The sequence below is a fragment of the Lissotriton vulgaris genome, chromosome 2_1 (genome assembly GCF_964263255.1).
Source record: "Lissotriton vulgaris chromosome 2_1, aLisVul1.2, whole genome shotgun sequence".
Classification (NCBI taxonomy): Eukaryota; Metazoa; Chordata; class Amphibia; order Caudata; family Salamandridae; genus Lissotriton; species Lissotriton vulgaris.
Window position 1 is genome coordinate 721907588 of NC_141687.1, and position 17028 is coordinate 721924615.

Consider the following 17028-nt stretch of genomic DNA (forward strand, 5'->3'; position numbering starts at 1 on the left):
AATTTGCTAATCGCAAATTGAGAATAATTTCAAGGGTGCAGGGGTGTCCAAAGGACACCCTGTTTCACCCCTGAAATATGCATGGGTGCACATGTGGCGCACATACATGCGTCACATGGCACTTTGAAAAATGCAAAAATTTGCTTTTTTCAAGGAATTTGCATCTTACCACCAACTAGAAGTTGGTGGTAATTTGCGATTCCTTAAGGGCATTTTGCTAATTTTTTTGCTACATACATTGCATTTAAGGAATCGCAACATTTGTGATTCCTTAAATGCAATTGCAAAATAAGGAATCGCAAATTTTGCGATTCCTTCTTTTGCACCAGTTTTGCTTCATACATTCCATTTAGTAAATTTGCATTCGCAAAGGCCGAAATTCTGCGAATTTCGGCCTTTGCGATTGCGAATTTGAATGATATATATGGCCCTGAGTGGCCACTCTGAAAGAAGGTCAGACAAAGCCGGACAGTATTCCATCGGGCATTTCCCCAGTGGGCTGGGCCCTTGGAGGCCTTGGTTTGAAACCCATGGCAGGTCCTCGTGTTTCTGTCACCTTCCCCCAGCTCTCCAGGGTTAATCACAGCAAGAGAGGCCTCGAGGAAGAGAATAAGAGAGGGAGAGGCAGGGTGAAGAGAGGGAACGCGATCAGAGATAGATGGAGAGAGGAGGTGGGTGGAAAGAGGGAGATGGCGGAAGTAGAGGAAGGGACCGTGGCTGGTTTCAGCATTTTAGCCAGTATTGCTTTTGGTTCCTCAGTCTGGTGCTGGCATTGGAATAGGACATGTTCACCATTCCTTAGATAGCTGTCCATTGTAGGATCGCCTTGCTTTCATGGCTCAAAGGTGTACACTTGCGCAATGATTACAAAAGGCATGTTCACAAAGCTTGACGCATCTTGACTTAAAAATGGTGAGTAGCCACGAAAATATAGACCTTGTCCAATCCCAGGGATCACAAGAAGTTTATTTCCAGGTTATGTTATGCTATCAATCTAGTAAAAAGAGCTTTGGGTACAAGATTATGTATTCAGCTCCTAAAGTCCTCCTAACACCAGTACCCCCAGTGTAATTTGTCTTACAAATATCTATTAATCATGAAGGAGTTGAGTACAGAATTGCCTATCAAATGTTCTTACTCATTACATGTACAGGTTTTAATTCATGGTGTCCACCATTCCAACATCTGACTAGGTTTCAGGGGAGTAAGTGCTCATGCTTCAGTTCAGTACTCACCTTCTATACGATTAATAGATATATGCTATGCTATGTTACATAAGCATTTCGCTCGTTCATCACTGGAGTTTCTTTTCCCTATAATTAAATATAACTTGACTCACCGACTCATTTACGAGTTACATTCCACATTGCTTTGGGTATAAAATTAGTGATAGTTGTCAAAGTGGGGTAGTTCACAAAGGAGATGGGCTTCACGTCATTAAATATCACTCAATATCATTAGGGAATTGAGCGGAAAAAAGCTCAAAACGTTAGTCAGAATATTAAAAAAAACTTGTGGTTTGGGCATTCGAGCTGTTACCTGGTTTACAAACGTGACTGAAGGCAGGTGGAGCACACTGCGTGTAGTGGCAAGAGAAAGGTGCCCTGCCTATTCACAAACTCCGACCAAACTTTGGACACAGGAATACAGGGGTTTTAGTAAAAGGTGGGTTTCTAAAAGCTAGAAGGGGGAAATTTAAAAAAAACTATAAATAGCAACTACATCGTTTACAACAAGCATTAGAAATGCAATAGGTCTCGCAGCATTAGAGTTAGTGCTTTTAGAATTGTTTATGGGTTTTTTTGTAAATCTTTAGCATGAGGTTGAGGGTGAGTGAGGGTGAGGGGTTGAGGGTGAGTGAGGGTGAGGCTGAGGGGTTGAGGGTGAGGGTGAGTGAGGGTGAGGCTGAGGGGTTGAGGGTGAGGGTGAGTGAGGGGTTGAGGGTGAGGGGTTGAGGGTGAGTGAGGGTGAGGGGTTGAGGGTGGGTGAGGGGTTGAGGGTGAGGGGTTGAGGGTGAGGGTGAGTGAGGGTGGGTGAGGGTGAGTGAGGGTGGGTGAGGGTGAGTGAGGGTGGGTGAGTGTGAGTGAGGGTGAGTGGGGGTGAGTGTGGGTGAGTGGGGGTGAGTGTGGGTGAGTGTGGGTGAGGGTGAGGGATTGAGGGTGAGGGGTTGAGGGTGAGTGAGGGTGAGGGGTTGAGGGTGAGTGAGGGTGAGGGAGGGGTTGAGGTTGAGGGGTTGAGGGTGAGTGGGGGTGAGTGAGGGTGAGGGGTTGAGGGTGAGTGAGGGTGAAGGTGAGTGAGGGTGAAGGTGAGTGAGGGTGAGTGAGGGTGGGTGAGTGTGAGTGAGGGTGAGGGTGGGTGAGTGTGAGTGAGTGTGAGTGTGGGTGAGGGATTGAGGGTGAGGCGTTGAGGGTGAGGGGGTGAGGGGTTGAGGGTGAGGGGTTGAGGGTGAGGGGTTGAGGGTGAGGGGTTGAGGGTGAGGTGTTGAGGGTGAGGGGTTGAGGGTGAGGGGTTGAGGGTGGGTGAGGGGTTGAGGGTGGGTGAGGGGTTGAGGGTGGGTGAGGGGTTGAGGGTGGGTGAGGGGTTGAGGGTGGGTGAGGGGTTGAGGGTGGGTGAGGGTGAGGGTGAGTGAGGGTGAGGGGTTGAGGGTGAGTGGGGGTGAGTGAGGGTGAGTGAGGGTGAGGGGTTGAGGGTGAGTGAGGGTGAGGGGTTGAGGGTGAGTGAGGATGAGGGGTTGAGGGTGGGTGAGGGTGAGTGAGGGTGAGTGTGAGTGAGGGTGAGTGAGGGTGAGTGAAGGTGGGTGAGGGTGAGGGGTTGAGGGTGATTGAGGGTGAGGCGTTGAGGGTGAGTGAGGGTGAGGGGTTGAGGGTGAGTGAAGGTGAGGGTGAGGGTGAGTGAGGTTGAGGGGTTGAGGGGGAGTGGGGGTGAGTGAGGGTGAGGGGTTGAGGGTGAGTGAGGGTGAAGGTGAGTGAGGGTGAGTGAGGGTGGGTGAGTGTGAGTGAGGGTGAGGGTGAGGGTGGGTGAGTGTGAGTGTGGGTGAGGGATTGAGGGTGAGGGATTGAGGGTGAGGGGTTGAGGGGTTGAGGGTGAGGGGTTGAGGGTGAGGGGTTGAGGGTGAGGGGTTGAGGGTGGGTGAGGGGTTGAGGGTGGGTGAGGGGTTGAGGGTGGGTGAGGGGTTGAGGGTGGGTGAGGGGTTGAGGGTGAGTGGGGGTGAGTGAGGGTGAGTGGGGGTGAGTGAGGGTGAGTGAGGGTGAGTGGGGGTGAGTGAGGGTGAGTGGGGGTGAGTGAGGGTGAGTGAGGGTGAGTGAGGGTGAGTGGGGGTGAGTGAGGGTGAGTGAGGGTGAGGGGTTGAGGGTGAGTGAGGGTGAGGGGTTGAGGGTGAGGGGTTGAGGGTGAGGGTGAGGGGTTGAGGGTGAGGGGTTGAGGGTGAGGGGTTGAGGGTGGGTGAGGGGTTGAGGGTGGGTGAGGGGTTGAGGGTGGGTGAGGGGTTGAGGGTGGGTGAGGGGTTGAGAGTGAGTGAGGGTGAGTGAGGGTGAGGGGTTGAGGGTGAGTGGGGGTGAGTGAGGGTGAGGGGTTGAGGGTGAGAGAGGGTGAGGGGTTGAGGGTGAGTGAGGGTGAGGGGTTGAGGGTGAGTGAGGATGAGGGGTTGAGGGTGGGTGAGGGTGAGTGAGGGTGAGTGTGAGTGAGGGTGAGTGAAGGTGGGTGAGGGTGAGGGGTTGAGGGTGATTGAGGGTGAGGCGTTGAGGGTGAGTGAGGGTGAGGGGTTGAGGGTGAGTGAAGGTGAGGGTGAGGGTGAGTGAGGTTGAGGGTGAGTGGGGGTGAGTGAGGGTGAGGGGTTGAGGGTGAGTGAGGGTGAAGGTGAGTGAGGGTGAGTGAGGGTGGGTGAGTGTGAGTGAGGGTGAGGGTGGGTGAGTGTGAGTGAGTGTGAGTGTGGGTGAGGGATTGAGGGTGAGGGGTTGAGGGTGAGGGGTTGAGGGTGAGGGGTTGAGGGTGGGTGAGGGGTTGAGGGTGGGTGAGGGGTTGAGGGTGGGTGAGGGGTTGAGAGTGAGTGAGGGTGAGTGGTTGAGGGTGAGTGAGGGTGAGTGAGGGTGAGTGAGGGGTTGAGGGTGAGTGAGGGTGAGGGGTTGAGGGTGAGTGAGGATGAGGGGTTGAGGGTGGGTGAGGGTGAGTGAGGGTGAGTGAGGGTGAGGGGTTGAGGGTGAGGGGGTGAGGGGGTGAGGGTGAGGGGGTGAGGGTGAGTGAGGGTGAGGGGTTGAGGGTGAGGGTGAGTGAGGGTGAGTGAGGGTGAGTGAGAGTGAGGGTGAGTGAGAGTGAGGGTGAGTGAGGGGTTGAGGGTTACACAAGGGAGCATTCGTATTATAGCTGCATTAGTACCTGCAGTGAAGGGAAGTGATTCTCAGCGTCCTCTGGATAATAGGACCATTTTACTAGATGAGCTGGGTTTCGCCTCAAGAGGAAAGCTGGAGCAGTTGCTGATGTTTCACAGTCAAGTACAGTATTTTATGGGGCGATCTACTGCAATGCTCAACCAAGTCACTCTAGATGTATTTATTTTTTTTAAACCCTTTTGTTCCGGCAAGCATTTTCCTGTTAGAAACTCCTCCTAAATCGAAGTTTTAAAAATGTCGTTAAACCCACAGAAAATCCGGAAGCTGCTCAGCACTGATTGGTAGCGTAATCCTGCTTAATAATTCGACATTCCAAAACAAAAGCAATGCACAACATAGAGGTACAGTATAAAAACATGTGCAGATAAAACAAGGTGCATAATGTTTGCACGATGGTAGCTTCACTCAAGCAGGCACTTCAGTCTGTTAAAACAATCATTACTACACAGAACTCTGCAAATCTTTAAGGAAGGCAAGAACATACATAATATTTATGTAAGTAAGTGGACTATCACGACTAGAAAGTTCCGCCTACTGACTACTGCATCTCCTCATTTCAAAACTTAAATTCTGAAACATTAAATAACTGTTAAACATTTAGTTAGTTTTGTTAAGGAGCGGCTATGAAAACAGTTTAGATTTGTTGTGGCATTAACTAGTTTCACTTTTCCAAAGCCTTAGGAATACAAATGCGTGAGTCTACAATATATGAGACTAGTTGTCTAACACTTAGCAGGCCTCGAGTGACTAACTCAGACACTGCAAGGACTAACGCGAGCTACCATATTCCTGGTACTTCTTTAAGGATCACGTAATGTCGGCAGTAAAATAGTTCTTTGGGGATGAGAGATGTCCTTGAAAATAACAGGAACGCCGCTCAAATAGTTTTACTCCCGTTAATCTATGGGCGGGCTCAACATTTCGTCTGCAAGACAGTGGCATGATGCTAGAGTAAAAATAGACGCTGACTCACTCGTGGGGACAAGACTGACCAGCATATTTACCGGCTCTGCACAGGGCAATGATCTGCTACCGGTCCCGAGTAAGAATTGCACAAAGACCCTAGAAGATTGTGGCAACTAGTTGGTCAAGCCATTCACGCCACCGGTAGCAGAAGCCGTCGTAAACATTTAGTTAGTTTTGTTAAGGAGCGGCTATGAAAACAGTTTAGATTTGTTGTGGCATTAACTAGTTTCACTTTTCCAAAGCCTTAGGAATACAAATGCGTGAGTCTACAATATATGAGACTAGTTGTCTAACACTTAGCAGGCCTCGAGTGACTAACTCAGACACTGCAAGGACTAACGCGAGCTACCATATTCCTGGTACTTCTTTAAGGATCACGTAATGTCGGCAGTAAAATAGTTCTTTGGGGATGAGAGATGTCCTTGAAAATAACAGGAACGCCGCTCAAATAGTTTTACTCCCGTTAATCTATGGGCGGGCTCAACATTTCGTCTGCAAGACAGTGGCATGATGCTAGAGTAAAAATAGACGCTGACTCACTCGTGGGGACAAGACTGACCAGCATATTTACCGGCTCTGCACAGGGCAATGATCTGCTACCGGTCCCGAGTAAGAATTGCACAAAGACCCTAGAAGATTGTGGCAACTAGTTGGTCAAGCCATTCACGCCACCGGTAGCAGAAGCCGTCGTGCAGCTTGGTCACAAGCTAGTTACAAAACTATATATCGGTACCTGAAATAAAGTAAGCTATATTAAAAGTTAACAAGCAATTGAGGCTTGACTTACCGTAATACAGGCTACACGTTGAGAGGTGCGCACGCCTACAAATCTTCAGGGCTGAAGGCGGTAAACTGTTGAGGAGGGGGGAGGAGAGATGCGACACGGCGGGAGGGGGCGGTGCGGCTCAAATCAACAAACAAGCCGGAGGGAAGAGAGGGGAGGGGGGAGGAGAAATGCGACAGGCGGGAAGGGGAGGGGGGCGGAACAGGGGAGGGGGCGGAGAGGGGACATGCACGCGCCCGTGACTTTTAAGGTCAATGCGCATGCGCATAAGCTTAATGCGCATGCGCATTGACCTTAAAAGTCACGGGCACTGCAAGGAATCGCCACGATTCCTTGCAGTGCAGATAAAGAGTGGATAACTCGCAATACTCTCGCCTTGCTCGATGCGCATGCGCATCGACAGGCGAGACCTAAAAACGAAGCATGCCCAGTAGATTAAAAATTGAGGCCCAGCGATTTGAACGTTTGGAAATTAGGACAGAGTGCTTTTATAACAACTGCTTGTTGTGATCTTTCACAATTATTCTCTGAACAAACCACTCTGACACACATATCTTTTTTTGGATGAAAAGATTGTATTTAATGTTTACAAACGTGTAGTACTGTGTAGCTATTCGTGTTATTTTTCCCTAGGGCATGCTCATTTCTCTGCTGTTTTGCTACGCTTGGCTGCTCATGTAGTCATGCACCTGTGTTCTTCATTTCTAACATATTGTTGTGCTCGTTAGCACCAGGAGGCGCACGGAATATACTGTATACCGAATTCCTTACAGCCATAATGTTGATTTCCCATGAGCACATAACTTTCTCCTGAAAATATGAACTATGATGATGCTAACAGCTACTTAGCTTTTCTGTGGATGGTGAGACCCACATGTCTCCTACTAATCATCTGTAACAATAGAGTGTCCTCAATAAGCAATGGTCAGAGACAATCAATAAATCACTTTATTCCAATGCAAATTGATTAAGCAAGTCACTCTTGTGCCTTTAAGTTTCCCAGTATAACAAAGTAATCCCTCCAAAAATCAACATCCATGATTCAAATATATTACATCAATGTTGGACTGGTGTATCTACACCTCAACATTTATTGCATGTAATACCACTTCATGTCATGAAGACACTGGTGGAGCTGATAGCAAAAAATCCAAATCGGATAAGAAATAATAGGTTAGATATTCCACATTCTATAGGAATTTGAGTTTCTCAGTTTAAAAAAAATATATATTTTAGTAGCATTTCAACCGGAAACACAAGACGTTCTGCACAATATGTACATTGCATGTCATAAGACACAGGTTTGGAATCAGCATTATACAAGTTATACATGTAAACAACGCCTCCTTTCCCTTTAGTAAACTCTGCAAATTCTAAATAAAACAACTATAGTAACTGCAGTACACTCATGCGAGTTCACACCCATCCCACCCTGATCCATAGAAGTGAGTGGTTAGCCACTGAGTTGTGAGGGCAAACCGCCATCTCCATCGGCAGATACCAATCACTAGAGAAGCACGCCCCAGTCATAGAAAATATAGCATATGAAAGGAAAAGTCCATGCATCAGTGAGTTTCCCCCACCTAACACCTCAAGCCCTCCATCAGGTCAATCTTACTGATCAGAAATGTTCGTGCACAAATCGTAACAGGTGTCCTAGCTAAGGAGCTAATTCAGGCATCAGTGTCCTCATCAGCATCAGTGTTCGGTGGGTGTCCTGGCGAGAAAGCCCTAGAGTCCGGTACGTCCTCCAAGGCCTGCACTGTGCCATCCTGGGAGACCGTTATTCTGCTAAGACTGTGATGTCCGGTGGTTCCCTGTGAGTATTTCTGTAATTGCCGGTTCCTAGACCGATCACAAGGACCAGACTTGCTAGGCGTAATCGTGGAGGGCACCAAGCATGGTCCCAGAGAGCTGTGTGCCTCCAGCCAGTCGACCGCTTCCCCTGCTGTACAGAAAAACAGAGCTTTTCCATTGTGCTCTACTCGCAATTTGGTTGGATAGAAAAGGCTGTATTTGAGATTTAAGTCAGGCAGGCGTTGCTTCAACACCAAAAAGGAGCGTCTTTGTTCTTGGACCCTTTCAGTATAATAAGGGTATGTGATGTCCCTCAAAAAGAAGTTGCCTCTTTGTGCATGCCAGTTGAAGTAGGAGATCTATATCCCGGAAATTGAGAAAATGGTCTATGATGGCTTCGGGAGGGGCCCCTGGTTTTGGAAAAGGCAAAAGTGCCCTGCGTGCTCTCTCCACTGTATAGCTCTTTGACAGCTCCCGGGGGGCTGAAATCTCCATCAGCCACATCTCGAGGAAGAATTTCAAAGGTGGCCCCTCCGCCTTTTCCGGAAAACCAATTAAGGGAAGATTGTTCCACCGGGAACGTCCCTGTGCGTCTTCAGCCCATCATCTAGGTGCACTCGTTTCTTCTGGAGGGTAACCAAAGTGTCTCGGAGACTGTGCAGTTCTGTTTGCATTGTGTTTACTGTTCGTTCTGTGGTAGTAAGCCTTTCCAAGATTTTCCGTAAGTCACATCGGAGCAAATTGACGTAGATGGCGACTGCTTCAATTCTGTTTTTCAACTCACCGCTCTTATCATGGATAGCTGTCAGTATTTCCGCTATGTATGGGGGTCTATCTGCTGCTGACGGTGGATCAGTTGCTCCCACTTGCTGCGGCATCGCCGAGGCTCCCTGTTCTACGTGAAGCGGTTGGGCATAGTTTGATATTTTATTGGATTGGGCCGTCTTGCTAGCCTTATCCTTCGCCATCATGGCAGCCTCTGATTGCACCATTATTTCAGCTGCTATCATTAATTACAATCCGAATTTGCTCATTTGAACAGAAAACTTGTTGAGCTATGTCTCACAATAGCTCAATCTCTCATAAATATTGATGAGGACTAGTCATCCCCATTAAAAATCACAGCATATGCCCATAGTCCCTGCACAACACTTTGTCCTTTAAACTCTTCCAAATTGAGGTCATCATCTCACAAGTAGTTAACGTGAGACTCATCACCATCTATCATCCTCAAGTAAAGAACTCCAGTTTCATAAAAAAATGCTATTAACTTAATGGTCATGCCTTTTGTGTTCCATGGGGAGATCAATATTACATATAACGCCTATTTAAATAGGAGCGTTGTCTTTGTCCCCTTATTGGTTGCAGGTGTACTGATGAAACTTTGCAAAAATATCACTCACTTTAAAGAATCCACTTTAGATCTCATAATTGCAAAACAAGACCCAATGGAGTCCAAGGACCGAACATGACCATTTTAATCTTTTTTTATAATAAACAAATCAGACCCATGGTATCTAACAACTTTTTCCATTGAGCCAAGCAAGCCTACAACCTTTAACATTGGCTTGTGACTTTAAGTAGCTCAGGACTACTTTATTAAACATAAGCATAAAATTATTCATATATACAAAACTACAATTGTTAACCCCTTCTTCAACGGGTAACAAATATTATCGCTATGTAAATGCTTGAGAGCCAGGGTTTATCAGAGGGGGTAACTAGTAACAAATCCGTTGACTGCAACAGGAATCTGTCCATTTGACACATGTCTACAGCCTTTAACACAAAGTAACAATAATCGAACATTAAAGGTCTAGTGGTTTTAACACTGTGCAATTGGTCATACGTAACCTTATAAGGCCTGCAGCATTTTATCATTGGCTTTTCACAATAGCGAACACATGGCTACCTTATTGAGCTTATCAACATAAGTTTTCTACAAAGCAACTACAGGCATAACATTACAAGAATAAACAAAATTACAGTAATTTGTGAAATGTCATGAAAGGAAATACCTTTCTAAAGGTTTTAAAACAGTGTAATAACAACCCACCCTTAAAAGCCATCTGACTTTCACATATGCTTTTCACGCCAAAAATAATGTCAGGCATACTGTTGTCATAACTTTTCACAATAAACCAATCAGGCATGTAGCCTTCATCATTGGTTTGTATTTTGCTTAAGTTTTCCCACAAGGCAGAAAATGCAATTCGATCATTCGATTTCCGCCGAAACACACGGGGTGGCCGGCATGGCTCACAGGTGGTGGGCAGCCACGCACAGGGAGGTGGGCGTCAGGGGGAAATGGGGGGGCAAGAGCTACATCTCTTTTTTTTAAAATAACACCTTGACGCCGCCGGGTCACGCATCTCTGCTCCTCATTACCTGTGTCCGACTCCAGGTCATAACAGGAAGCAAGCAGCCAGGCTCCCCCCAAGCCAATCACAGTGCTGCAATGCAGCATTGTGATTGGTTGCTGTAACTATGTGACACTGTTATTATCATTGTATTTTTTCCTTTCTTTTGCTGCTCCCTGGCAGTGGGGTGACGTTCCTCTGCTTTAGAGTAGAGGCCACTGAACAAACAACTTCTGCCCAATCAAATACTAATCAAAATGTGGTCAAGCCAAAGCCCCTCTCACAGTATGGTTAGTGGGCTTTAAAAAATCTCATTTCTTTTTTAGCACATAACGTCCATTAACAGCTGCACTTTTAAGCCAGACCTAATAAAAAGATGAGGGATGGACAGATTGAGTCCAAGCCAAAGATTGTTTTTGGTTTGATTTAAGATATGGAGTAGAAACACCAACATAAGTAGTACCTTGGAAAACGCCTTGGATTAACAAAGGGCAGAGTATGTAGAAAACACCTGTCTGATATGGTATATGAGGATGAATATTAAACTACTGATTAGTTCTTACAGGAAACATTTCATATTATTATTAGAGAGGCAAAATTCTTTAGAGTCTCTGGCCCGTGTGGGAAGCTGTCTACCACATTGCTAAAGCAAAGGCTATACTGAAGGTTCAGTGCTATTTTGCTGATTCGTAAGTCATCCCTTACCAGAGCGCCTCTTAAGAGTTGGGACAGTGGTTTCCATTTTGAAGAAGATAAATTGTTTGGCAACAGGGCACTATAGTCTTACTGCTCTGGTAGGTGCGAGACTTCAAACCTTTTGTTACAAGAAGTGTAGGATTTGTCAAAATATTAATTCTTAGTACTCTGGTCTCAAAACGGATTTAGTATACCTGTTTCAAAGAGTGATAACTGCCTTACTTTGGCCCACTTATTATAAAAATGCGCAACAGACCAGAATGTGCCACCTTGCTTCTGGTGCTACCTAAACTGTAAAATATTATCCAACATTATTAATGGGGCCCCCCATAGACCATGCTCGTCTAAAACCAAAGAAAATATGGAGAAGATCACTAAATGCCATCTCCATCACTCATCTCTCATAAGAACTAGAATCCACTTAAACAGCAAAAGAGACACCGCTGTCAACAAAAGTTGTATGTTCAGAATATCATTTGAAATCAATGTTGTCTTTTGGATATCGTTTTCAAAATATAATACCGGTGGATGTAGATTTCCTAATATAATCTAATCTAATATTAATTAGAAAGAGGCGATATTGTTGTAAACAATACTTAGGACACAATATTTACATTGGTCAATATGATGACAACGATATTTTGGAACATTACTCCACAGAAGAGCTCACTGACTAGGCTTGGGCGGAATTTCAAATATGCCAGACTAATCGGAGTAATTTCGATAATTTCTTGTTACTTTTTGACAGGGAATTATCAATAATGACATAATTATGCCCACTGGCGTAATTAAGAGTAATTTTGGAGGGGAGTAGGGAGAATCCTGCTGCAAGAGCACAGTTAGCGAGCATGAGTGGCTGTTTGCCATCGTTGTTAATGTTCTGTGGCTTTTAGATCTATTTCTTAGAGCAAAATGCATCCTCATGTCCATTTTGGGTGCATGGGGGCATTTTGCACTAGGACAATAGAGCTAAATGCAGAATTACTCTTCTGGCATAATTACACATAATGTCATGCAATTTCAGGATAATTCTGTGAGATTATGCTATACAGAATTATGCCAATTATGCACACCCTAGTAGCCATGCAAATAAACAGTGGCTCCCCTAAAATGGCTGATCCTATTTTTAGCATCCGAGATTTTCTGGTCTTTTTGTGTAGCTAACCAGACCAGTAAAACCTTGTACCCAGTATTTATGTGATAATACTCAGCTCCCTAAAATGTGGACAATCGAAAACCACTTTCTTCATTTGAGTCTGAAAATGATAACTCAAAAGTGACTCATCTCTTGTTGAACGAGATACAGGAGGGACAACCGTGGCCACTTAGAGCATTAAGAATAAGGGGCAAAGAGGCCCTGGAGATCAAGAGTACGCCACTGACTGACCAGACCACAACAGAGTAAAAACTTTCATCAACAGTACTAATTGCTCAGACAAAGACACTCAAGATGAATGGTTTGAACAGCCCTGAATTTTTTTTATGGTTTAATGGAATAATATATTTTTTTAACATCCCTGTAATATGCCTTTCCTGTTGTCTCCAGACCACCCACTTCTTTCTTCTCTTTGTCCAGTTTCTAAACGTCTTCATTTTTAGGTTTGACCTGCACTGAAATCTATTGTTTTTCATATAAATCTTAAAAGGGGCTTACATCCCTCCCCCTCACTTTCCTGGCTTTTTATTGGTTCCTGTGCTTGCCACTTACTTTTCCTCCATTTCCATTAACTGTATGTAGCATATTTTCCTGCCTTTACCAATGCTTGTTCCTCATCTACTTCTCTTATCAGTTTCCCTTATCCGAAATACTGTTAACGTTTGTTTTAGTGGAACAATTTTTTCATAAAGGTTTGGCTCTTTCTACTTGCATGATACTTGAAATTAAATTAGCAGTCTTATATAGCCCAATTTGTCACCCTGAGAGATTAAGTGATTTGCCCAGAATCAGAGGATATTGCTCCACCATGACTTGAACCGGCATCCCCAGCTCTCGAGTCAGCAGCTCCTTCATCCCCAAAGTGATTGATAAAAACAGCTTATTACTCATCACATAGGCAAAACCGATGCATTACCAATGCTTGTCATTTTCTTTTTTATGCATTCGTAAATATATTTTTCAATACAAAGAACACCATCTTTGCCGAATGCCTAAAACAAAGACGTATGGTCATAGGAAATACCCTTATAAAATGGGATGCAAACATTTGGTTCCTGTTGTTCCAACCTGGTTAATGTAATTGGGAATCTATAGTTCACAGTTGACATATATTAAACGGAAAGAGAATCAGACATTATGCACGGGTCACAGTGGAATATGGCTCATAACCTTCAGTTTAATCGCAGTCTATTAGGGAAACATTTTGTTAAATTACTAATGTTACTGTTCAGCGGATACTCTGGGCCCCTAGAGAAATAGCTTTTTCATTAGCTGTAATGAGATACAGCATCTCTTCACTGTTCTGAAAGTGCTGCAGCGTTTAATTTTTTTTTTATCCAAAGCTGAATATTATATTGTTTGTTTTCCAGCGTTCAGCTTCGGTGAGCCTGGTGGGCTTCCCAAACACGTCGGAGGTGGAAGTGTCGCCAGCAGGGTTATCTATGTCGGCCGACCCTGAAATGCAAGCAGGTCCCTGCCAAGAAGATGCCCAGTCCCCGGAGCCGGTGGCAGAAATGGCGCCCAGCTGCAGCACAGCAATAATTAGCGCTATGGACGGCCTGCACGCTGGGACCTGTGGTAGCCTAGCAACCGGGGACGCCCTGCTGGGGGAGGCAAAGTGCAAGGTAAGGTCTGGTGGGGCCTTGGGGAACACCGGTGAGAGGCAAGTTAGAGCAACTGTGTGTTGTTGTCGGATAGGCAAGCATTCCCACATTGGCAGCTCTGGCATGCATGCGCCGTCGATTCTGCTTTGGGAAGATAACTTGTAAATACCACTCCGCTTTTATTTTTAGATCGAAAATGAGGATTATGACGAAGCTTTCGGAAATGAGGCGGTTGCTGCCACTGTAAAGGCTATTAATGAGCTCGTTCTGCCGATGCAAAACATGTTCGACGAGCCCATCAACCTGTCAGTCAGGAAGTGTCTCCAGCCTGACTCCTCCCCCACCATAAAAACATCTTACATACAGTCCACTACTATCAAGGACCTTAAGGATGAATCAGGTATAGATAACATATGGAAAATTGATCTGCTTGTTCATTTTAAAAAACATTTTTGTAATAATTTTTTTCGAAGACAGACAGGGCCAGTTAAGTGTGTTTGTATGTACTTGTGCATGTGGTATTGGGGTATCGTTCCAGATCGGAGGCGTATAGACAGAGAAGAAGTGTTGCTTTGCTTTTCCTTGTCTGCACTTCTTCATTTCGAGTCTGATGATGTCAGGCTGCGGGTGTGCCTATAGACACCAGGGGTGGAGAGCTTGTCACCCAGGTAGGCAGAGTCGTAGGTATTACATCTGTATACGAGACAGAGGCAAGCCGGTGCTTTATTGGGATGTATTATTTATGTGTTAAATTTGTTTGATGCTATAAAACATTATTTTGATAAATGCATTGCTTTGTTATAGAATAGTCAAACCTTCTGCCTAGAATTGATCTTCAATAATATTAAACCACGTAAGTAAACTTATAATGCTCACAACCCAATACATGACTCATAGGTGTGTTTGTATAAGTGAAAACCCTTCGTTCTCCACATATCTGGTTGCTAACAAATATACATCAGCTGTATCTGTTCAGTAACAATGAAAAAGAGGTTTGTGGTGTCAATCCAGGTGACAATGAATAGAAGTATTTATGTATGTATATTTTATTTCTATGGAACTAACTTAGCCAAAAAGTGGTAAAGCACCGAACATTGTCAAAATCAAGCAAATAGCCCACTGTGCTTTGAAATATGTTTACACATTGCTGTCAAATAGCCCTGCTCTGAAATGTTGAAGTCAAGGTGAAATCCAGCATGGATTCCGAATTATTATGCCTGTTGGGATGGAAAAGTCCCTCGCATGGTGATGGATGTGCACCTGGCCCTAAGTGCCCCTACTGGAATCATGTCTGAATCCCTAATGCTGATTTGTCATGGGCAAAGGCAGATCATGCGTGTGCACTATGCCATAGGCCTGCCTCATGGATGCAGCTTTGTTGGGCTGGTAGGGGCGCCCAAAGCACTACTCTGATAGTGGTGAAAGGTTATTGCGTTTACCAGGAGTTAAGCAGCACAAATGCAGTGTTATGTTATGTTATATTGATTTGTGTAGCTCACTAATCACCCAATCCAGGTGTTTGAGCAAGTGTGTAGGTGTGTGATCCCCAAGGTGCTTACACGAAGAGCTAAGTTTTCCGCTTTTTGCGAAACTCAAAAAGTGAGAAGGAAGCTCTGATGTGTTGAGGGAGGTCGTTCCAAGTCTTGGGTACGATGTAGGCGAATGAGCGACCTCCAGTTTTGCATTTGCGGATGCAGGGAATGTGTGTGAGTGAGATTGAGGCAGAATGTGTCAGGTGGGTTGCTGAAAGTGTATGCAGCTGTTCTGGTATTCTGGTCCTGTGTTGTGTAGGGCTTTGTATGTCTGTATAATTAGTTTGAATTGGCTGTGCTTGTGAATGCGGAGCCAGTTAAGTTTCTTGAGGTGCGGTGTGATGTGGGTGCAGTGTGGGACGTCGAGTTGGAGTCTTGCAGCTTGGTTCTAGATGGTCTGGAGACTGTTGGAGTTGTTTGGAGATTTCAGCATTGATAGTGTTTTGTACTAGTCCAGCCTGTTCTTGATGGGTGCTTGCATGACGGTCCATCTGGTGTTCTGAGACAACCATTTGAAGATCTGTTATAGCATGCATAGAACATGGAAGCAGGAGGTGCACACTGCATTGACTTGAAATGTAATGTTGAGCTTGTCATCTAAGATGATCCCTAGATTTCCTGCGTGGTCTGTGGGTGTGGGTATTTGTCCTAGCTCCAACAGCCACCAGATGGACTTCCATGGGGAGGTCTTGTTGTCAAAGACAAGCACTTCTGTCTTAACGGAGTTGAGCTGCTGGCAGTTGGTTCACATCCAGTCTGCTACCATGGTCATGCAGTTGGTGCAGTTGGTCTCGGTGGTTGTTGTCTTGTGAACAGATGATGTTGATGACCGGTGTCATGTATATTTTGAAAAGGTTGAGGCTGAGGGACAATCCCTCTGGGACATTTACATATCAGACTCTTGGTCTCTGATGTGAAGGGTGCCAGCCTGACCCTTTGGGTTCTTCCTGTGAGGAAGGAACAGATCCATTTAATAGCAGATCCTTGTATGCCGATCTTATGGAGTCTTCTGATGATGGTGTTATGGGAAACAGTGTCAAAGCCTCGGTGAGGTCATGCAGGATGAGGGCTGCTGTTTCTTCTCAGTCCACGATTATTCGAATGTCACCAGTGGACGCGATGAGTGCTGTTTCAGTGTTGTGGTTCTTTCTGAATCCTGATTGAGTGTTGTCTAGAATATGGTGAGGTGCAAGGTGGGTAGTGAGTTACTTGTTTGATGGTCTTCTCAATCACTTTGGCTGGATAAGGGAGCTGGGAGATGGGTTGGCAGTTGCTCAGTTGATTCGGATCATCTGTGGGCTTCTTGAGCGTGGTGTTGATTTATGCAAGTTTCCATTTATTCAGAAAAGCGGCAGACAAGATGGAGGTGTTGATGATGTGGGTCAGGATGGTGCTGATTGGTGATGTTCCCAGGTTTTAGATGTAGTGCGGACATAGGTCAATTGTGGCCCAACTGGATGGTCTGCATGATTTCCACTGTGTAGTTTCTGGTGAGGGTTGTCCGTTAGGTCAGGTGGCAGTGTTGACAGCATACCGTGTACTGGTCAGTAGGAGTGACCAGATGCTTTTCACCTGTGTCAATGGAGTGAGGCCTATCGGTTCACTCCTTTAAAGTTTTTCTGCTGTGTGCCTAACTCACCTTGCCCTACATCGGTTGGGTGTTTAGTGCTGTGCAGTGCATGTGTGGTATCCATGTGCTGGGTGTATGTATGGCTGTGAATGGTACAATACAGGGATAATGCAGTACT

The 17028-nt window shown here is 45.5% G+C and overlaps 1 protein-coding gene across 2 annotated transcripts in view; it reads left to right on the forward strand.

Moving 5' to 3' along the window:
- The window catches only part of TRIM66 (tripartite motif containing 66), an 862818-nt gene that overhangs the window by 679396 nt on the left and 166394 nt on the right, over positions 1-17028 (forward strand). For both annotated transcript variants that reach the window (XM_086956002.1, XM_086956003.1), the window contains exons 11-12: positions 13515-13769; positions 13938-14148. In XM_086956002.1, coding sequence (XP_086812128.1) covers positions 13515-13769; positions 13938-14148 — 466 coding nt within the window. The remainder of the gene's footprint in view (positions 1-13514; positions 13770-13937; positions 14149-17028) is intronic.